At 34.2% G+C, this 22,859-nt stretch overlaps 1 protein-coding gene across 4 annotated transcripts; it reads left to right on the top strand.

The window, feature by feature from the left end:
- The first annotated feature begins 2,790 nt into the window (after positions 1 to 2,790).
- LOC120120709 (polycomb group protein EMBRYONIC FLOWER 2-like) lies at positions 2,791 to 9,262 on the top strand. Of its 4 annotated transcripts, none has more exons than XM_039140264.1 (15): positions 2,791 to 2,954; positions 3,913 to 4,041; positions 4,362 to 4,417; positions 5,278 to 5,342; positions 5,467 to 5,519; positions 5,733 to 5,786; positions 5,869 to 5,928; positions 6,264 to 6,310; positions 6,373 to 6,521; positions 6,721 to 6,982; positions 7,233 to 7,281; positions 7,425 to 7,508; positions 8,282 to 8,361; positions 8,558 to 8,647; positions 8,942 to 9,261. In XM_039140264.1, exons 2-15 carry the CDS (start codon positions 3,916 to 3,918, stop codon positions 9,063 to 9,065), a joined length of 1,299 nt encoding a protein of 432 aa, XP_038996195.1. In that variant the 5' UTR covers positions 2,791 to 2,954; positions 3,913 to 3,915; the 3' UTR covers positions 9,066 to 9,261. The 4 variants fall into 4 exon arrangements, with proteins under 4 accessions (XP_038996195.1, XP_038996194.1, XP_038996197.1 ...); XM_039140263.1 differs by lacking the exon at positions 2,791 to 2,954 and adding an exon at positions 3,099 to 3,119 and having other exon boundaries at positions 8,942 to 9,262; XM_039140266.1 differs by lacking the exon at positions 2,791 to 2,954 and adding an exon at positions 3,099 to 3,119 and having other exon boundaries at positions 6,388 to 6,521.
- Positions 9,263 to 22,859: the final 13,597 nt, after the last annotated feature.

Genomic DNA, 22,859 nt, shown 5'->3' with positions numbered 1-22,859 from the left:
AAATAATAACATACTTTTGTTGTTAAATTGTGGCTGATCGTCAACTTTATTATACTAAAAGGAGCTGATGTAGATTCTCATTGGAAACCCCAGGAATAATCCTTTTAAATTCATGTTTGCTAAAGAAATTCTGACATCTGCATTGGGGTAAACCAGCCATGTTAATGAAGCCTATGTATTATCATCCTCCTCAAAATTGTCTTAGTCTACCATATATTCATCTTCGTTACTTTCATTTGGGATATTCAAATTTAATCTAGATTTTTTTTGGCTTATTGGCTGTTTGATTGGTTAGTCTGCATAGATTTTATTAAAATTGATTCGATATGTATCACTGCTCACCATTGCATACGATGAAAATCATAGTGTTGATGCTTGTTTTCCTGTTTTTCTTATTATTGTGATGTAGTTTCTGGTGTGAGGATAAGAATGTGATTATTTGGACTGCAGGCATGTGCCGCCAAAATTCATGCTTGCATTTGTCTGCAGAGGAAACAGATACAGCTGTAGAGAATCTATTAATATATTGCAAGCCTGTTGAGTTATACAATATTCTTCATCGCCGTGCTTTACACAATGTAATACCTCTTCTTGAGCATTGCATTCTCTATATTTGATCTGTTATATAGTTAAAGTCCTTCTTAGATGTGTTTTTTTTGTCCATGAGATCCTCCTATTTGCGCTATTTGGGAATTCTTGCAAAGATGTTCACTATTTTTGGTCAAATTTATACACAATAATTCCAGCTTTGTTGGTGACTTTCAACAATGATACTTAGTTCATGTTAGTAGTATTTGTCAATTCTGCATTTCTATCCCCATTTTTTTTCTCACAAGCATTTCATCGAACATCTATTCTTCACCTGAGATGACCTGTATCTAACATTACACCTTGAATCGTTGATGGTTTCGATAGTCCCTTGGTCGGGTCTTCTCTCAATGGACCCTTATTCAATTCAACACCTCCACATAATTCAAAGTTAGATTAGAATTTCTCATGCATCCCCGAATAAAAAGCTATGCTGGAAATGAAAAGAGAGAAGCGAAAAAGGAAATTTGAGATCGAAAAAGGAAATTTGAGATCGAAAAAGAATTTGGGGTTTAGAATGAAATTGAGGACTGTGTTGTAAGTTTTAAAAGTTGGGGGACCTAAATAAAAGTGCTTGAAAATTTCAGTGACCATATTGCAAACGTACTAACGACAATGTAACGGTGAGGACCATATTACAAACGGAGTAAATGTTAGAGGATTGTATTGTAAGTTTTAAAAGTTGGAAGACCAAAATGAAAACTTTAGAAAAATTCAGTAACTATTAATATAATTTACCCTAAATTTTACTCACTTTTATATATGTTATTCATAATGCTTGGTTTGGGCCAAACATTACCCCAATAAGTGCATCATCTGTATTCATTTTCTCAAATCCAACAATCCAAAAGACTAGACAAAAGAGTACACTTTTTCCTTACATTTTTTAAACTAATATGATTTTCATTTTTTTTATATTTAATGTGATCCTCCAAGTCATAAATAATATTCAATGTGATCAATATTTTTCGTCTTTAAGTAATAGTTTTATCATTTTATGCTGACGTTACACATCAACCAACTCAACCACCATGTTAATGCTATTATAAATTGAGTAAATTATGCCAGTACATGCACTTCTGTTTGAATTTTAAACTCCTTAAGTAAAGCATTCGAAGTCAAATTAAAAACAAAATATTTTCTTTAAAAGAAAATTCTCCTTTTTCATTAAATTTAACACCAGAGAATTATGATCGACAGAAGGGTTTTTAATAAAGAGAGTCTGGAATAACAGTTGCCGATTGTTGTTTTCGTCATCTGTTCCGTATCCGGTGCCGCCGTCGGAGATGATCGGGTACTGCAAACGTCAGTTCTCTGTCAACGTTACGGCGACGTTTTCATCACCCAAAAATAATCTCGTCAATGTGAGCTTTTTTTTAATCGACACATTTTCCATTTAACTTCAAATCATCGAATAAAATAAAAAATTTGATAGTTTTGTTGGATTTGCAGTTTGGGTTATTAATTGTTAATTAATTTGATAATTATTGTTGTTCTTCTAGCTAAGATTTCCATATATGGAAAATAAATTTAAGTTTTTTTGAGTAATGCAGTGGTTGATCTTCCGACGAATGGAATCGTCGATGTGCCATTGGCCCGAATTGGTGAAGGAATTACTGAATGTGAACTGCTTATGTGATTGAGGTGAATTAGGGTTTGAATATTTGTGCTTGGATTCAATGAATGCAGCCTAATTTTGTGGGGAAATGAGTTATGACAATGGCCATTAACAAGAAGGTGAAAACTTGGAGTTTGAAGCTATATTTTTCTTGGTTCATCACTGTAGATAAATAGTTTGAAGCTAGTTTTCTGAGTTCATCATTGTAAAGAGTTATTAAAGAGTTTTTAAAGTTTAGTGATCAAAATAAAAAAATAATATAGTTGAGTGATGAATGATATAATTTTTCTATTTATAACAACATTAAAAAAGATGGTCAAAGGATCATATTGAGTTATTCCATTAAGTTAGAGGGTCACAAAATAACAGAATCGGTAAAAATAGAAAACATTAGTCAAATGATTATATTGAGTATAAAAAAAATAAAGGGCTAAATCAATAATTATAATAAGATGATTGAATATTTATTATCAAAGGAATAAAAATATTTAAATCATATATTATTTTATAACCATTTTATTAGATTGATAATGAAAACGATTGAGTTTTGTAAATATTCCCGTTAAAAGGAACCTAATAAACAAACTGACGTTTTATTTAATTTTCTTTTTGATTCCTTTTCAATTTATAAAACCAAATTTTCTTTTTGATTCCTTCCTCCCTCCCCCTTCGCCTTCTGTTCAGAAACCGCCAATTCCAAATTTTCCGGCGATTTTCCAGATCTGTCGATACATTCACTTTAATCTTGGTAAAAATAAATAAAATGTTTTATGTCGTTTTGTAGCCACAGATTATATAATCCTAATTTGTGCTCGTCATCTGTTATTTTATCCTGTATAAGAAATTTTGACCATTTTTTACGTTCAAAATTTCAAATTAGTTTTTTTGCTTTCGATATTCTTTAGGTATGAGGGTAAGCTAATTTATCTGTTCTTCTTTCATGTAATTGGGTTCTAGTTCTACCCCTCTTTTCCGATATATATATATATATATATTAGTTTCAGAATAATCTTTATAAATTTCTTGATGAATTAGGGTTTCTGATATATTACCCTAGAATTTCTTTGAATCACGATGCTGTCCTTCTCGTAGAATTCTTGAATAGTTTGATTAAGGGTTAGATGTCTTTGTGCTGTGTTTCGTTTAACTTTAGATATGCAGGAGCAATGAAACACAACAGATTTTCTAGGTGAAATAGTAGCACTTTGCTTTCGAATTATTGTTTGAGCTCTGGTTTATCTTTTATGTAAACATTGAAATAATAACATACTTTTGTTGTTAAATTGTGGCTGATCGTCAACTTTATTATACTAAAAGGAGCTGATGTAGATTCTCATTGGAAACCCTAGGAATAATCCTTTTAAATTCATGTTTGCTAAAGAAATTCTGACATCTGCATTGGGGTAAACCAGCCATTTTAATGAAGCCTATGTATTAACATCCTCCTCAAAGTTGTCTTAGTCTACCATATATTCATCTTCGTTACTTTCATTTGGGATATTCAAATTTAATCTAGATTTTTTTTGGCTTATTGGCTGTTTGATTGGTTAGTCTGCATAGATTTTATTAAAATTGATTTGATATGTAGCACTGCTCACCATTGCATACGATGAAAATCATAGTGTTGATGCTTGTTTTCCTGTTTTTCTTATTATTGTGATGTAGTTTCTGGTGTGAGGATAAGAATGTGATTATTTGGACTGCAGGTCATGTGCCGCCAAAATTCATGTTTGCATTTGTCTGCAGAGGAAACAGATACAGCTATAGAGAATCTATTAATATATTGCAAGCCTGTTGAGTTATACAATATTCTTCATCGCCGTGCTTTACACAATGTAATACCTCTTCTTGAGCATTGCATTCTCTATATTTGATCTGTTATATAGTCAAAGTCCTTCTTAGATGTGTGTTTTTCGTGTCCATGAGATCCTCCTATTTGCGCTATTTGGGAATTCTTGCAAAGATGTTCACTATTTTTGGTCAAATAGATTCTTTGATTAATCTTTACCCCATAAGTCAGAAACTGTGTAGCCTTAATTTGGTGATTTGAGGAGGTATGATGCCTCATAGCATGGTCACCTACTGTTTTTCCTGATGGGACCACATTCTTTGTATCAGTCTCTACTTTCTAATCTAATATCATGTTCTGCTTCAGCCCTCATTTCTTCGAAGATGTCTGAAATATAAAATTCAGGTGAGGCGTAAAAAGAGGTATGAACTTTCCTTTCAATCTATGCTTTGATATCTGAAGTAACACTTTGAATTTTATATATCTTATTTTCCTAAAGTATGATACTTGCGAAGTACTTTTGTCAGGGACCATCTGTTTTCATTTTCCCCTAGTAGAAAACTTTAAGTTTATATATATGAAAAAATCATAGTACTTGGAGATCCCTCACAAGAACAACCAGAAATAATCTACTAGTTCTTTAAGCGGATGATTGTTTTGTCCTTGAGTCAGGATTTTGTGATTAAGGCTGACAAGTACAGTTACGAAGTGGGAAATATATATTTCTCTGCTATTTAATGCTTCTGAAAAGTAGAAATATTCTTTGATGTTTGAATTAAAGTGCTTTATTGGCAATTAAATTCATTATAAAGGGAAAATGAATGTTGTTTAGGTGAGTTTATTGAATATCTTGATGAGAGTCGGTTCCAAGTTGTAACATGTTAAGAATTTGATTTGCGCAGTTGGGAAGATTTAGTACTAGAAGATTGTCTTCAAGACATATGCCCTGTGACAGTTTCAAAATCCTACAAGTCTCCATATTTCTAAGCACGGCCCTGAATTTTGTTTTTTCAAATAACAGTGTGAAAAACAGTCTAAACAGATTACTTCTATTTTCCAAGAATACAATTAGCGTTAGTTGTAGGCATAAAAGATATCTCCAAATTACCAACTAAAGTTGATATTGATTGCTGGAGTTCTATATTTCTCCATTGACCTTATACTTAATGTCTACTGTTATAAACTTTTCCTAAAAAAGGAAAGAAAATTTATGCATTTCTAACAATTATGTGTTTTCTTTCACTTATTATGTTGTGAACTTATCTATGATCTGTTTGTGTAGGTTGAGGGCCGGAATTGTAATTTTCAACTATAAGGATTATGACAATATGCTACAAAAGACTGAAGGTTAATCTCTTTATCTTCAATGAACTCTGCATTGTACATAATGTTTACTTTATCCCTTTAATGGCTAAAATCGGTTCTCTGAGCTCTAATTCCCATGTTCTTTTTTAATCTTTTGAACTTGCAGTAACTGAAGATTTCTCTTGTCCCTTTTGCTTGATGCAATGCGCAAGTTTTAAGGTGGATACAAATCTATTATCTAAACATATGATATTAATTATCATATTTATAAAGCATGATTTTCTTCTTGTATGAATCTTTTGCTTCTTGTTCCCAAGTATTGCAATTTGTCGGATTCAAGCATTGTTCTGATTTTTGCTATACATAGATATCTAGTTCTTTTTTTGGAGCAACAAGCTTGTTTGACACAGACCACCTTGATTTTGTTCACAGGGTCTGCGGTATCACTTGTGCTCTTCACATGATTTATTCAATTTTGACTTCTGGGTTAGTAGCTCAAGTTGTAAAGTGACTTGCCACTCAATTGAGATTTTCCATAAAGACTATTGAAAAATTGTCTTTATTGTAGGTAACAGAGGATTATCAGGCAGTTAATGTCTCGGTGAAAATTGATTCATTGATATCTGAGGTAAAAAATTTCCTTCAAGATCCACATGGAACTTAGATTTGAATGAGGAACAATCATGCTGCCAACAAAGATGGTATATCATGTAATTTTGGACTTGAGGGAAGAAGTGCAAGTAATGGTTGTTGGTATGGGGTGTTATGTTGTTCATAATTAACAATGGTTGACTATGAAAATAAAATATCCTTGTTTCATTTCGTATCTTCTCTAAATTTTAGAAAATCAATTGTGACTAGGCAAAAAACATATCTTCTCTAAATTTCAGAAAATCATTTGTGATTAGGCAAAAAACATTGACTTCTCAAACTTCAATATCCTGCCAAAAATTCTTGTTACAGACTTTGGCAAATGGAGTAGACCCACGAGGAGAAACTTTCTGCTTCTGGTAGGGTATAACTATTTGGTACATCTTGCCGGAAATAAATACTGGTAGTTCAATGGTAAAAGGAATTGCATGTGCAGCTCAAAACCTCGAAAGCGTAGGTCTACATGCCCTTTGCAGAGTGCGAAGAATGTCAATGTACAATTTTTGGAGATGGACTCGCCCAAAATGTTAAGTGAAAGCAGGCAGAATGGATTTCTGGAGAATGATGATGGTAATTTTTCTAGTAACGTGTTCAGTTTACATTGTTATCCATCTTTATGTTTAATTCTAGTCTCTTATTCTTAGTGTGTGAACTGTGAATGCTTTACATCTTGAAATCACCGAAGTAATTTTGCAACTTAATAGTAAACAATACTAGAAAGATGACTCATATTTACCTTTCTTTAACATAACTTTTGAACTCTCTGAAGGTGAGAGGGCTTCCAAGTCAATTCCTATTGAGAAAGATGCGCTGAACGGATGGCATGGTCTGGAGAATTATGGATCTGATTATGCTAATACAACTGAGTGTCTTGCACGGGTCGCAACTAGTTGTGATGGTCCAGGAGTTTCAATTGCAATGGCTCATTCTCCTCTGGACCCTGATTGTATTAAAACATTATCTGTAACTGATACAGCTCCTCCTCCTGCCAAAACAAGGAAAATAGTGGCAGAACGATCTGATTCTAAGAAGTATGTTCTCTATGGCAATTTTTCCTCAGTCAATTCCTTTTTGCAGAGGGCTTTTCTTTTATATATTCTCTCTCTCTCCCCCCCTCCCCCCCTTTTTATCGCATTGCACGATATGCTTTCTGCACTTCGTATTTTGTTCCGCCCCTTAGGTTTTGTTTGCTAATAGAAAGTGTTACCTTCTCAAATCACCAAAGTTTAGGCATGCTATTTTTTTTATTTTTTAACGTTTCAAAATGTTTTTCTCTTACAGCCGCATGCTCCTGTTGAAACGCCAATTCTTTCACTCACACCGAGTTCAGGTGATCAGTTTTAGCCATCTGCTTAGTTTAATTATTATATTAGACTTTTCATGAATATCCATGTCATGTCATGATATCTCCATTTTCTTTTTATAATATTATCTCTCTGAATGTACTGAAAAGTTCTTATTGTTTAACTGAAGCTGATGGCAATGGACCAAGTAACGTCTGATAGAGACAGTGAAGACGAAGTTGATGATGACATTGCTGATCTTGAAGATCGCAGGGTACAATTTACAATTTTGCATCTAAGTATTTCTTTTATTTTTCTGTTCTTCTCATTACGCCAAAATGCCTGTTTAGGTTTTAGATTTTGTGGAACTCACTTATGAATTCTATTATTTTTAGTGCATTAGAACTTGGAAGAGTTTATTTTTCCTGATGCTGTTCCTGTGAAACAGTGTGTGCAAGAAAAAGGTTTTTCTTGATTCTTGTTTAATGTCATTTTAAGTTCAGTCATTCGAATCATAACTAGGAAGAAACGTCAAGTTGGTTTGCATGCAGTAGAATTGAGAGGCAAGTCTGCTCTAACTATTAATAATTTCTTCAGTATGACATTTGAAAATGATTGGGAAAACTGAATCAGTGGTCAATGATATAAAATTCTTAACTCAGCAATTTAACCGACAAGAAATGTGTTTTAGTATTTTGAGATCATAACTGCATAAGTATATAATTAAGAAGAAAAAAAATGTATTTAAATCATTCAACATGATTGGGGGCCAGAATAGCTGGTGAGCAAAAATTTTACTATTTTGGGTTTATAAAATCTTCAGTTGTGATAGGAAAGTAGAGTCATTAAATAAATAGTGATCTGTTGGATTTAGACAACGAATTCTCTTCATTTGTCTCAACTAGAAATAGTTTGCTCAATTCTTGCTTGTATTTTACGAGCATTAATTTGTTCATGGTCCGAGAACTAGTTGCATGTTTAACCAAATCTTCCGATTATTCTACTTCTGAGAATAGAGAGAATAACAATAATAACAATTTGTTACAGATGCTTGATGATTTTGTGGATGTTAGCAAAGATGAGAAGCAGATTATGCATCTTTGGAACTCGTTTGTTAGAAAGCAAAGGTAGTCTAGTACTTTTCTTGCCTTATCTTGTCAATTGAATTCATAATTATCATTTACTTTTCTTCTCCCTTAACCATTCTAATAGTTGTATGTCAAGAAATTATAATAAGATTCTAGTACTCGATTTGGCACCACATAGAACTGTTTTCTTGTGGTCTTCTTTCTGATTAAAATAGTCTACTGATTCATTCGACAGGGTTCTGGCTGATGGTCACGTTTCGTGGGCATGTGAGGCTTTCTCTAAACTCCATGGGCCGTACTTGGTCCAAGCACCTGCTCTGTTTTGGTAATGTTCTTGAAAAATTCTTACTCATTTGTTTTGACTGCGTAAGTTGTATTTTGCCAACAATAAGAATAACCACTTTTGGAATTTGGTAGAGAAAAGATTAACTTATGAATGATATGCATAGCAAATTAGCAATCTGTTATGAACCTTTTTAAGCAACGTATCATCGACACCTTCTTAGGATACTGCAAGTAATACAAGTATTGTAAAACTTTGTTGAAATGAATTTTCTTATTAATGGTAATTACAAATTGCTGTTATCTTTGAGATATAGATATATATATTCTGTCTCAGGTGCTGGAGGTTATTCATGATAAAACTTTGGAATCATGGTCTTCTTGATGCCTGCGCAATGAACAACTGTAACCTGATACTTCAAAGTTGCCAAAATGAGGGATCAGATGCTACGAAAAGATGAAACATAAAATGGAGGCTACGCGATTTGTTTTTACTCTGATCGAGCCCATTCTTTCCATGATTCGATCACAATATTCTTCAACTTAGCTGGAAATTGATTCTTAAAATAATTCTTTCTCCAGGTAACTGAATGCTTCCTTTCTCATTAATCATTATTGTAATAGCAATACCTTAAATATTCAACACTGGCATTAGGTTCACTTTTCTAAGAAGTAAACTGATTTCAGTCTCATTGTTTTTGTTCTGAACTGATATGCTAAATACACACACACATGTATGTATGTATGTATGTATGTATGTATGATTGGTTCATAAGTCGAGTTATCTGTTAATAATTGCACACGCTATGAATTCTGGTCACGCAGAAGAACGTACGTTATTGATAGAAACATATTACGCGCCTTTCACATACTCACCTAAGGGAATGCTTTTGGGATTGCCAAAAGCACTTATCGGCAGCAAAAACATTCCCAAATTGTTTAATGCTGTTCCGATACGTTTTGGGTTTGTGTATATATTATATATATATATATATTTAATTAATTATTTATCCTCTTAGTGTGGTTCTTGAATTATTTTTACATTTAATGTGGTCCTCAAACTTAGAAAAAAAAATCCAACGTGACCCTTTGACCGATGATTTTTATTGTTGATTTGGTGATGTAGTAAATGGGTTAAATTGATTTTTTTATTGAGTTTGAAGGTCATTAGTTTTTTAGGAGTTGAGGGGCTTTAATATTTTAGAAAAATAAAAATATTTTTTATATTTAAAATATAAAGTTATTTAAAAAAATAAATATAGATAATATCAAAAATAAAAATTAAATGAGTAAAATATTAAAAATATAAATTATTATTTGCTATCTTAAGTTTAATATGAACTTGTACATTCTGCACAAATTTTATTTTATATATTTACTTTTAATTATCTTAAATTTCAAATGTTTTTCTATTTCAAATTCACTAAAGTTTTATAAAATTGAATTAAATAAATATTATAAATTCTTATAAAAAATAAAATTTAAAAGTGATAAAATTAAAATTTACCTCTAAATAAAATAAAACTTACATTAGGAGTCGCTTCTAAATTTAATGAATTATTTAACAATATTATTTTCAATCATTCTAGTTAATATATATGTATATATATATATATATATATTAGTAATTTAATTTTTATTTTTAGTATTTTTATATTTAATTTATTATATGTCTGTATATTTTATATTTTAAAATTTAAATAATAATTTTAAAAAAATTTAAATAAGCCTAAACTTTAAAAATAATCAATTTGACCCTTAGACTTAATAAAAAAAATCAATTTAGCTTATTAGTTACATCATCAGCCATCACAGACAGTCACGTTAGTATCGTAGATATGTAAACGCTCATTTTGTCTGGAATTTCATTCGAGTTTTGTTGATATATTACATATTAATAATTACTTAGAATTACACATTATTTATGTTTGTGGTTATACATACATATATTTAGGGGTATATGAAATTATTATTATATACGTATAAATATATTACGATAAACGTTAGTGCACTAATTAAATGTCTTATTTTTACAGGCCCATTACATCCTTCAACCCATTTACAAGCCCCACGACCAGTCACATGTCGATGATGTTTCCATATACCGATCGATGAAGAGAATATGAACTTTATGGCAAGAATAATAATCTTTTGAAAAGAAAATTATTATTTCCTAAAGTACAGTAGATCCAAATCAATTTAAGAAGGAAAATAATCTCTCTTTTATGAGGAGAAATTTTCAAATCTCTTAATAAGGGAAAGAAGATCCTCTTTGAAGAAGATAAATAGTCATTCCTGCAAATTAAAAAGGGGAGGTGAAAACCAAAGTAAATAAAATAAGAGAGAAGAGAGACTCCCATTTTCGGCCGACATTCATTCCTGGTAATCGGAGGATTCATTCTACGACCCGAACGGTGGAAAGACTCCCAAGACACCGATGAACAACATATTTTAAAATCAAGTTGATCCAACAGAGGTCGACAACAAATCGAAGAGGGAAAGTTGAAACATTTATCGTCTATTTCGTGGTGCTAGAGGTCGTTTCATGTGAAAAGAAGATCGAATCCGAGACCACGATGTCAAAACGAAACATCCCGTGAAATTTCGGCTCGAACAGTGACCGATGACTGATGGCGTGCGACAACGTACGATGATCGGCGACGAGCATTATGGTGGTTTTATCGTCGGCCCTTGAAAACTGGAGCTGAGGTGAGTGGACCTTCTTTATTTTCATCTCGTGGAGATAGAGGAAGAATAAACCAAATTAAAATTTGGTTTTCATAAACACGTGTGCACTGGTCACACCTTCCAAGGGTGTAACCCATTGGTTTTGGAATCCTTAGGGCCAAATTATTGTTTTCGTCCTTCCAGGTTTGGAGACATTTCATTTGTTTGCTTGAAATCATTTTTCATTGTGATTTGGCCCTCTAACTTTTATTTGATGCATTTTGACTTTTTTGTTTAAAAAAAGTAGTTGTTTGTATTGGTTTTTCATTGTTGATATGTTTTCATACATGTACAAATATATGAATGATTTAGTTGTGAATCGCATGGCATTTTTGTTATGAATTGTATTGTTACTTTCATGTGCATAACTTGACTTATAAATACATAATCGGATTAAGGGTAATGCCCTTTTAATTTAAAATATTTTTAAGGGGCTTGTCTTAACTTATTAGAGAGCCACTTTTGACAATTTTAAATTGAAAGTGTATCCCAACAGTGAAACCTAAAAAAATGATTCATCATTTAAAATTTGGGAACAAAAGAAAAACAAATGTTCGATTATTTAAATTTTTCGAGAAAAGATTTTTAGAACTTATCTAAGGTATGGTCTCGATATTTTTAAATAATCGAATATTCTTCTTCTTTCTAAAAAGGCTTGATAATTTTAATTTAATCTGTTTTGGGTGCATTTGAATATTTTTTAATGTAACTGTAATATTTCTTTATTTCGATTGGAGTAAGAATTGATTGCCTCAAGGTTGAGGGGTTTGTTTCTTCTCGATAGGTAATAATTAAATATTATTAGTTTCATTTTAAAATTCATAAATTGTTGTTTTATGGGATCATGAACTAAATTAGATTCGAATTTATAAAATTCATTGCAAAGACATTAATTAATCGACTAGGTACCGATTTAGGGCGCTGTGGGGGTGCTAATCCTTCCCCACGTATAACTGACTCCCGAACTCGATTTTTGGTAACGCAGACCTCAACTTGTCATTTTAATTAAAATTAATTTTTATTTAAAATGAAAAAATATTTTTGGGTGCCCAATCACATCCTAATCAAAGATTGCTGGCAACTCCTCGAACCATACGTTTTTTTTTATTTGAAAGGAATCCTAAATTTTTCGAAACAAGATGTTTTTTAAATCACATTACTTTTTAATTAAAAATTAATCAAGAAAGAGATAATTAAAAAATGGTGTGTTTTTTTTTAAAATCTCACTTAAGGAAAAAATCGTTTTGACAGCTTGGCGACTCCGCTGGGGACTTTTTTAGAGAGTCAGGCCGATAGTCGATTAGTTAATTGTCTTTGCAAATGAAAGTTATAAATTCGTTCTAATTTGGTTTTTGATCCCTTGTTTGGTTTTAAATAAACTTTGTTTGCATTTTGATTTGTAATTTGATTAACCAATAAATAATTGTACTGATATGTTTGCTAATGGTTTCAGATTAATTGTGTGTTTTAAAAGGATTTGGGAATTGATTTGAGTGTTTTGTGATTGTGTGTTTTTTGCTTTTCGTCACACACTACACAGTTGCATTATCATAACATGAGCTATAACCTCGCTCCGTCCAAATTAAGTAGGAGTGAGAAACTACTCCCTCGTGTGGTTTTCACCTCCGCATGAGATAGTGGATCGCTCCTGGAGCTCACGCCTTATGGTCCTCGTGATGGTATTCACCTCCGCATTGATATAAGGAGGTATGTTCCCTCAAATTGAACTCGATCCCCAAAGGCCTATGATGGGCCAAGATTAAGGGTTTGGTAGCCCAAGAGGGCACCGACAAGGACAATTCGAGAACCTATTACTCTAGAGCTGAACCCAGCATATAGTGAACCTAGAACCCGAATCTAGGTCAAGCCTGACCCAAACTTTAAGAGTCATTTACTTTCACTTTCCGAATAAATGTATGCGAACTAGAAATCATGTGGTTAGGTTTACTTTTCTCGAATAAGCATACAAACTAGATAGCATGAGATTAGGTTTTTAATGTTCAAACAAAGCATGGGGGTAGATATCATGTTTGGGTAGGATCTGATAAAGCTTGATTGGGTAGCCAATATGTGAGGGTAGGATTCATTAGCAAATTATTATCAATGATTAATTTATTTATGTTTACTTACTGATTTACTTTTATCTTCTCTTTACTTCCTTTTGTTTTGCATTGCACTATCCATTTCATGGTATTGATTCGTGATCTATGCCATATAGAAGGCTAGTAATATGGAACGAAAGGTTTAAAAAGATGTTGAAGACAATGTAGATGTTCTGAGATGGTCTGAACAGTCCCAGCTGACCAATGGAGGTAGTTTGATGCTAGGATACATGTCAGAGTTGTTTGGTTACACTCACATCAATGTACGTAAGAATGATCTGAGTGAGCTAAAAGAAGTTTGGGGAAGATGTGAAGCAGTCGATAAACAGATGTCTTATCAGTTGTATGGTGATATATCTTATCTACTGGATGTTCTAATTGATCAAACTCTGTTTAGAGCCTTGGTGCAGTTTTGGAATCCCACTTATAGCTGTACATTTGGAAGAGTGGATCTCACACCTACTATATAGGAGTATTGAGCTTTGATTTGTTGTCCGAGGTCTCAAATGGACAGAATATACACCAAATTACCAATCACTCATTCATTCAAAAAGAAATTGCCCCTGATGACTGGAATGAGCGAAGAATGGGTTGTTAGAAACACCAAGAAGAAAGGAAACAGTGAATGCATCTCTTGGACTACTCTGAAAGAAGCAATTGATCGTCATCCAGACAAGAGAAAAAAGCTTGTCTTGTTTACTTTAGGGATTTATGGACTTGTCATTTTTTCGAAGGTGTTGCGATATATAGACGTATCGGTTGTTGACTTGTTTGAGAGATTAACTAAGCATGTAGACCTTGTTCGAACCATTCTAGCCGAGACTTCTTTGAGTTCTTGTAGACACGAAGGAGAAGTTTGGTTTATATGATGTGCGCCCATGCTACTAGTATGGATTCTTAGTCACTTCAAGCATGTTGAAATAGCACCAGGACGAGTGTTTCTAGATGGGTTTTCTCCTTTGAAGGATTTACTTTCTAAAGAATGTCACGGGGGTTTTACTGAAGAAAAGTGGATGGTTATCTTCAAGGATATCAGAGATGGTGATGTATTGTGGTGAGCTTCGTGGAATATCTCTTCAGATATACTTTACAGATGTGGAGAGCGAAATTAGGTTCCTTTGCCAGTATCTGGGGTTCTGTAGGGTATGCACCTCTACTAGTTTCTAGACAGTATGGGTCAAGGCAAATCATTCCAGCCACATTGGACTTATCAGAGCCAAATTTTGCATTCAAAGGAGAACAATACAAGAGTAAAGTCAAGGGGTTACTGATGCATGGAAACATACTCGTTGTGTGAATCTCTTCACATTTGATCTCGAGTTATCTCAGGAATACGAACAATGGTGGAGCAATCGAGTAAATGATAATATCCCAATGGTTAATCCTAAAAATATCTAGCCTATGGAAGAACACCTGAGAGTGGTGCCATCTCCGTTAGAGTTAGCTAAGCGTGACTTCGAAGAAGAAATAAAGCAATGGAGAGTGACCCTGTAAAAGTTAGAGGATGAAGTATATCAAAAAGAGTTGGAAATTGACATTCAAAAGGGTCAGACTGATCAAATTGAAAAGGTGGAGAAGCAACTTCGACTGGACTTTGAAGATCTTCAATCATCCTACCAACGAATGGTGAAAGCCCAGATAGCTTCCAGTTCAAGTAAATCATTTGCTGAATGGAGACAAGAAGTGGCGATCCTAAAGAGAGAAGTCGAAGAAAGTACAAAAGAGCTAAAGAAAAATAGGAATCAAGTCAAGATTCTATCGAAAGAAAAGAGTTCTTTAGAGCAAAGATTACAAGAAAATCAAGCCCAAAATGAGTATTTGAAAGGGAAGATTTCAAGTTTAGAGGTTGCATTATGACGATACCAAAGCCGGGAGGGTAGCTTAAGCCGTGGATAGGTTGAAAGTCTAAAGAAACGAGTGAGTGAGCTTGAGGCTATGGTTCAGGATTTTTAGAGGGGGTATGTAGTGGCGTTATCGGTGGGAGCAAGTTCAGGTGAGAGTTAAACAAAGAGATGACCTCATTGCTTGCTACTTAGAGCATGCTCAAGGAATAACTCAATATTTGGTCAACTTGTCTCATGAAGTTGTTGCTGTAAGTGAAGAAATAGAGCCTGAGGTTGAAGAAAACCAGATGATTATAGAGCTGCTGGAACATATCAAATAAATAGGAGAAATAGTGCAGATTTATCTGTGATACGTTCCAATCTTGTAATTGAACTTTATTTATAAAAAAAAAAGTTGTTCTAAGGAGTCGTTCTAGGATCAACACCCTGCATTTTTATTTTTTACACCTCATTTTATTCATTCATAATCATATATTTCATATTCATTAATAAAATATCAAAATTAACTAAAAGGGACTATGTGACAGAATACTGGAAACCTCCAAGCATCTTTATAATCCTAGGAAGAAAGTCATGGATGAAAAAATCACTCAAATTGAGAAAACTCAGCTAGAGTTGCAAGAGAATATGAGGAAGATGCAAGAAGACATGTTGAATGCTCAAAAAGAAATGTTTTCCAAGTTTGCAAGTCTGCTGGAAGGAAGGAATCCTGAACATGGAAAAAGCCCTGTGTCTGGAATTATAACTGAGGGACCACTTTACCTCTCAGGGTTCACCCTAGCACAATCTCAGAATGTTCAAGAAACGCCTGTTCATACTGGGAAAGTACACATCAATCCAGTCGGTGCCTCTATGAATTTGTATCCTCGATCTAGTTCACATCCTTAAGAATATCAATACCTCCAGGTTCCTGATCTTGATGAAGAAGATAGAAAAGAAAAAAACAAGCAATTAGAGGAAAAATGGAAACTGTTAGAAGGGGAATTCAGAGCTATAAAAGAAGATGCCAGTGTATATAGACTCGATGCTAAATAATTAAGTCTAGTTCCTGATTTGGTTTTTCCCCTGAAGTTCAAGATTCCTGACTTTGAGAATTTTGACGGTACTAGGTGTTCTTCTGCTCATATTATGATGTTTTGTAGAAAGATGACTGGATACATAGGAGATGATTAGTTATTAATAAACTGCTTCCAGGAAAGCTTGACAGGTTCAACAATCCGATGGTATAATCAACTGAGTAGAGCTAATATTAGGTCGTGGAAAGACCTGGCTAAATCATTTCTTGAGCAGTATAAACATGTGAAGAATGTTAGGCCTAATAGAATGATGTTGCAAGACATGGAAAAGAAGTCTAATGAGAGCTTTAGACAATACACTCAAAGATGGAGAGACGTGACTGTGCAAGTTCACCCACCACTAGAAGAGGAGGAGACAAATATGTTTTTCATCAATACCCTAAGGGCTCCTTTTTTCACACACCTTATAGGTAATCCTTATCAAAGTTTTGATGATATGGTTATGGCTGGAGAAATGATTAAAATGGTAGTAAAAAGTGGAAAGCTCGAGGGAGGGGAGTCTAATAAGAGACAACCAATGAAGAAGAAGGAAAATGAAGTTAACAATGTGAGGAAATATGAGTCTAATAATATCATCATGACTCGACCTCAGGGAACATGATCATCAACTCAAAATGACAATAGACAAGGGGCAAGGGACTAGAGAAGAGAATATAGAGAAAGACCTCAATTCGATCCGATCCCGATGACTTATAAGGAATTGTTTAAGATATTATATGATTTACATGTGGTTTCACCTTATCATGTGTCACCAATACAACCTCCTTATCCCAAATGGTACGATGCTAGAGCTCAATGTGAATACCATGCAGGGAATCCCGAACATTCCATCGAGAACTGCACTGCATTTAAAAATGTTTTTCAAAGCATGAGAACAAGAAATATCATCAATTTTGGCGATAGCGAACAACCGAATGTAGCCCAAAATCTGTTGTCGAACCATGCAGGAGCAGAGATTAATGCAATTATTGAAGAGAAAATAAGGAAGATTATAAATAATGTTAGTGAGGTGGAATCACCCATGCATTGGGTGTGATGTCAGATGATTAAGGTCGGATTACTGAAACCTAGTCTGTCATGTGATCAAATTATTAGTGAAGAGGTATGACATTATCATAATTGTGAAGTACATGTCATAGAACAATGTCCTGATTTCTTAGCTCTGGTACAAGAAATGATGGATAATAAAGATATTGAGCTTTTTAAAGATGTTGTTGAAGAAGAGGAGGTGGAAATTTGTGCTTTTGAAAGGTCGTAAAAAGGGGTCTATAATGCTAGTTGTCGCCTAATCATTACTCCCAAGACTCGAGTGATAGAAAAGGTAGCTCAGAAGGTGGTTATTAAACCTCCATCTCCGTTCCCATACAAAGATAATAAATAGGTACCATGGAGGTATTATTGTCAGATGAGAGAAGCAACAAAAGAAAGTGAGGAAATATGTGAGGTGATACACTTTACCAGAAGTGGCAGGTGTATTCTCTTAACCAACCTAAAGCACCTGCGAAGAAGGTTATTATTGATAAGGGAAAAAATGTTGATTTGCAGATAAAAGAAGATGAGCCCGTCATTAATGAACCTGTAACGGAGAACTAAATAGTGAAATTCTTAAAATTTTTGACACAGTGAGTACAACATTGTTGAGCAACTACATAAGCTTCCTGCCCGTATCTCTATCTTATAACTTATTTTGCGTTCAGAGGCCCATCGAAATGCCTTGTTAAAAGTTTTGAACTAGAATTTTGTGCCAAAAGAATTTCCCATAGAAAAGTTGGACCGATTAGTTGCCAATATACAAGTTAATAACTTTTTCTCTTTTTCTGAGGATGAGATCCCTTATGGGATGATAGGTAGTCATAAAGCTCTGCCCATCACAGTTAGGTGCAAAGGACACGTCCTGTCCAGAGTATTGGTTGATAATGGTTCAACTTCAAATGTAATGCCCTTGGTGACTTTGAAGAAGTTGCCAGTGGACACTACACTTATGAGAAATTGTCAGAGTGTGGTTTGAGCTTTTGATGGGACTAAAAGAGAATTATTAGGCAATATGGATATTCCTTTAACCATTGGTCCATCAACCTATGAAGTGGAGTTTCTTGTGATGGACATTATGCCTACTTATAACTGCTTGTTGGGAAGGCCTTGGATTCATCAGGCCGGTGCAATTCCATCGACATTGCACCAAAGTTTGAAACTTGTAATTGATGGAAGGCTAATATGTATTCATGTTGAAGAGGACATCATTGCGTCTGTTTCTGCTACTGCTCCGTATATTGAAGTGGAGGAGCAAGCTGTTGAATGTTCTTTCATATCATTAGAGTTTGTTAATGCCACATTTTTGGCTGAAGGCAAAAGGGTACCAAATCCTAGATTGTCAAATTACACTAAAATGGAACTTAACCCTCGAAAGAGGAGCGAAAGTTGGAAAAGGGTTAGGAAGTCAGTTGCAAGGAACTTTGCATCCAATTTACCCTATTGCTAAAAGGGATCAATTTGGGTTGGGGTATCAACCGACTTTAAGAGAAAAGTTGAGAGGCATTAAAAAGAGTCAAGAAATGAGAAAGGAAAGATTGGTTGGAGAAGACCTTAGCTGGGAACCCATGACCTTCCCACCGTTGTGTAGTACTTTCGTATCAGGAGGGCATATGTTCCAAAAGAATCCAAGAAACAAGGAAATGATGGTTGAGGATGCCTTGGCAGATCTAGGCATCAATGTTATAACAGATGATGAATTTGAAGAAATGAGAGCTACAGGCATTTACCCTGCACCACCGGGCTTCGTGTTGAACAATTGGACCATGGAGGAATTGCCTGTAGTTTACAAGCCTTTTACAGAGTAATACACTAGAACTTTTCCCTTTTGTTCATACCCTGGGGCAATAGGTGATTTTATGTAAAGGGTTAAGCTGATTGTTTTTGCTTACTTTCAATAAAATATGCATTCTTATTAATTCAAAATGGCAAACATTCTCCCATGCATTTTTCATTCTTTGTTATATGTATGTATGTATTATTTATTTCTATTTATTTATATGGGAAAATATTCTCCCATATGTATATATATATCTTCTCCTTCGTTATTCTTTCAATAACTCAGATATCAATAATATGAATACTGATGACCCTGACCCAGAGATTGATTTCGAGATACCTATATGTCAAGGGAAAATTGAAGATTGTGATGATGACGAGGGACGTGAACTACCTTTTGAATTGCTAAAAATGGTGAAAAAGAAAAATAAACAGATTCTGTTGCATGAGGAGCTTACTGAGATCTTGAATTTGGGGACATATGAAGATAGGAAAGAAATAAAGATTGGTATCACTCTGTCTGTTGGAGGACGAAAAAATTTGATAGAATTGCTTCAAGAATACAAGGATGTATTTGCTTGGTCATACGAAGATATGCCAGGTTTAGATATAGAATTGTTTATGCACAAATTACTGATAAAGCCTGAATATAAGCCTGTATAACAAAAACTGAGAAGGATAAGACCTGAAATGTTGCTCAAAATTAAAGAAGTGAAGAAACAATTTGATGTTGGGTTTCTTAAGGTGGCCAAATATCCTGAGTGGGTAGCGAATATCATCCCAGTACCAAAGAATGATGGGAAAGTTCTAACGTGTGTCGACTACAGATATCTCAATAGAGCCAATCCAAAGGATAATTTTCCTTTGCCACATAGACACTTTAATGGATAATATTGCTGGAAATTCTTTGTTCTCATTTATGGATGGTTTCTCTGGCTACAATCAAATTAAAATGCACTGTAAAGATATGGAGAAAACGACGTTTGTTACCATGTGGGGAACGCTTTGTTATAAAGTAATGCCGTTTGGGTTGAAGAATGCAGGGGCAACATATTAAAGGGGTATGGTAACGTTATTTCACGACATTATGCATAAAGAAATAGAAGTTTCTGTCGACGATATTATTGTTAAAGCCAAGGAAGAGAAAGAACACATTGATAATTTAAGAAAGCTTTTTCAAAGGCTAAGAAAATGCCAGCTAAAACGAAACCCAAATAAGTGTACTTTTGGGAAGCTTTTGGGATTTATAGTAAGCCGAAAAAGAATTGAAATAATCCCGATAAAGTAAAAGCCATTCAATATTTTTTGCCCCCACGAACGCAAAAAGAGGTTTTATGATTTTTGGGGAGATTGAATTATATAGCTCGATTTATATCGCAGTTGACTGAAAAATGTGATCCCATATTTCACCTTCTTCGAAATAATATTTCAGGAGAATGGATCAAAAATTGTCAAGAAGCTTTTGAAGCAGTTAAGCGATATTTGTTGAATACTCCAATCCTAGCGCCACCTCTCTCAGGCAAACCCCTAATTCTTTATTTGTCAATTTATGAAAATTCAGTGGGGTGTGTACTGGGGCAACATGACCAAACTGAGAAGAAGGATAGGGTTATTTATTATTTTAGTAAGAAGTTCACTGAATGTGAGACCAAATACTCACCAATTGAAAAATTGTGTTGTGCTTTAGTATGAGCTACTAAAAGGCTTAGATAATATATGCTGTATCATAATACTTGGCTTATATCCAAGCTTGATCCTTTGAAGTATCTAATGGGTGTGCCTGCATTATCTGGAAGATTAGCTTGTTGGTAAATCCTATTGTCTGAATTTAATATCCAGTATATAAGCTCGAAACGGTTAAAGGGAGCGCTATAGCGGAATTCATTGCAAGTAGGGCTTCTGAAGAATTTGAGCCATTGAACTTTGATTTCCTAGATGAGGATTTAATGGTAATTTTAGTGGAAGAAGCAGTTACATCCACTAGTAAATATTGGAAGTTGAAATTCGATAGTGCTTCAAATGCCATGGGACATGGAATTAGGGCAATTTTGGTCTCACCAGATGGAGAGCATTATTCTTTTACTAGTCGACTCAATTTTGATTGTACAAAAAATATGGCTGAGTATAAGGCTTGTTTTCTGGGTCTTAGAGCTGCCGTTGAACGTAAGATAAAAATGCTCAAGGTATACAGGGATTTAGCTCTGGTAATTTACCAACTTAGGGGAGAATGATAGACAAAATATCCCAAGCTTGTAGAATACCGTAAATTGGTTATGGAACTTGTTGAAGAATTTGAAGAAGTAACTTTCAATTACCTCCCCAGAGAAGAGAATCAAATGGCAGATGCTTTAGCCACTCTGGCAGCAACATTTAAGATGAATGAGAACTCAAATATGATGCCCATTGAAATGAAAGCTTATGAGTATCCAACCTATTGCTTAAATATTGAAGAAGAAGAAGATGAAAATCCCTGGTATTATGATATCTTCCAATGTATAAGATATCAAAGTTATCCTAAACAAGCAACTGAGAATGACAAGAGAACCATTACAAGAATGGAATCAGGGTATGTGCTCGATGGTGAGACCCTATATAAAAAAAGCTTGGATCAGGTCCTATTAAGGTGTGTGGACACTAAAGAAGCCAAAACAATTCTTGAAGAAGTGAATAAAGGAATATGTGGTACCCATGCCAATGGGCATATAATGGCTAGGCAAATTATGAGATTTGGGTATTTTTGGTCAACTATGGAAACTGACTATATCAATTATGCCCGAAAATGTCACAAATATCAAATTTATGGAGATATGATACATACCCCTCCTCATTCGTTGCATGTGATGACAGCTCCGTGGCCATTCTCAATGTGGAGCATGTATGTGATTGGAAAATTTTTGCTTAAAGCTTCAAATGTCTATCGTTTCATTCTGGTAGCAATATATTACTTCACCAAATGGGTAGAAGCAGCTTCCTATGCAAATGTTACCCAGTCGACTGTATGTAAATTCTTAAAGAAGGAAATCATTTATAAATATGGTTTACCAGATAGGATTATCTCCGACAATGCATTGAATTGAAACAATAAGATGATGGACTCAGTCTGTGAGCAGTTTAAAATAAAACATCATAATTCCACCACTTATCGCCTAAAGATGAATGGGGCAGTGGAGGCGGCTAATAAGAACATCAAAAGGCTCATAGAGAAGATGACCGAGACTTACAAGGACTGGCATGAGAAGTTACCATTTGCTCTATTTGCTTATCAAACTTCAGTACGAACGTCGATTGGGGTAACTCTATTTTCTTAGTATATGGGATGAAAGCTGTTCTATCTATTGAGGTGGAAATTCCCTCACTTTGAATTTTTACAGAGGTGAAGCTAAATGAGGCAAAATGGGTACAAGCCAGATATGACCAATTTAATTTAATTGAAGAAAATAGATTGAAAGCTATTTGTCATGGTTAGATGTACCAAAACGTATGATACGAGCATATGATAAGAAAGTTCACCTTTGAGAATTCCATGAAGGAGATCTGGTGCTTAGAAGGATCTTACCAATTCAAAAAGATTTTCGAGGAAACTGGATGCCCAACCGGGAAGGATTTTATGCTGTCAAGAAAGCCTTTTATGGGGAGCTCTTGTCTTAACTAAGATGGATGGATTGGAATTACCCTATCGAGTGAATTCCGACGCTGTT

Source organism: Hibiscus syriacus, unplaced genomic scaffold, assembly GCF_006381635.1.
Source record: "Hibiscus syriacus cultivar Baekdansim isolate YM2019G1 unplaced genomic scaffold, ASM638163v2 tig00110346_pilon, whole genome shotgun sequence".
Taxonomy (NCBI): Eukaryota; Viridiplantae; Streptophyta; class Magnoliopsida; order Malvales; family Malvaceae; genus Hibiscus; species Hibiscus syriacus.
The sequence above is the reverse complement of the archived record's forward strand: the minus strand, read 5'-3'. Positions and strand labels throughout refer to the sequence as shown.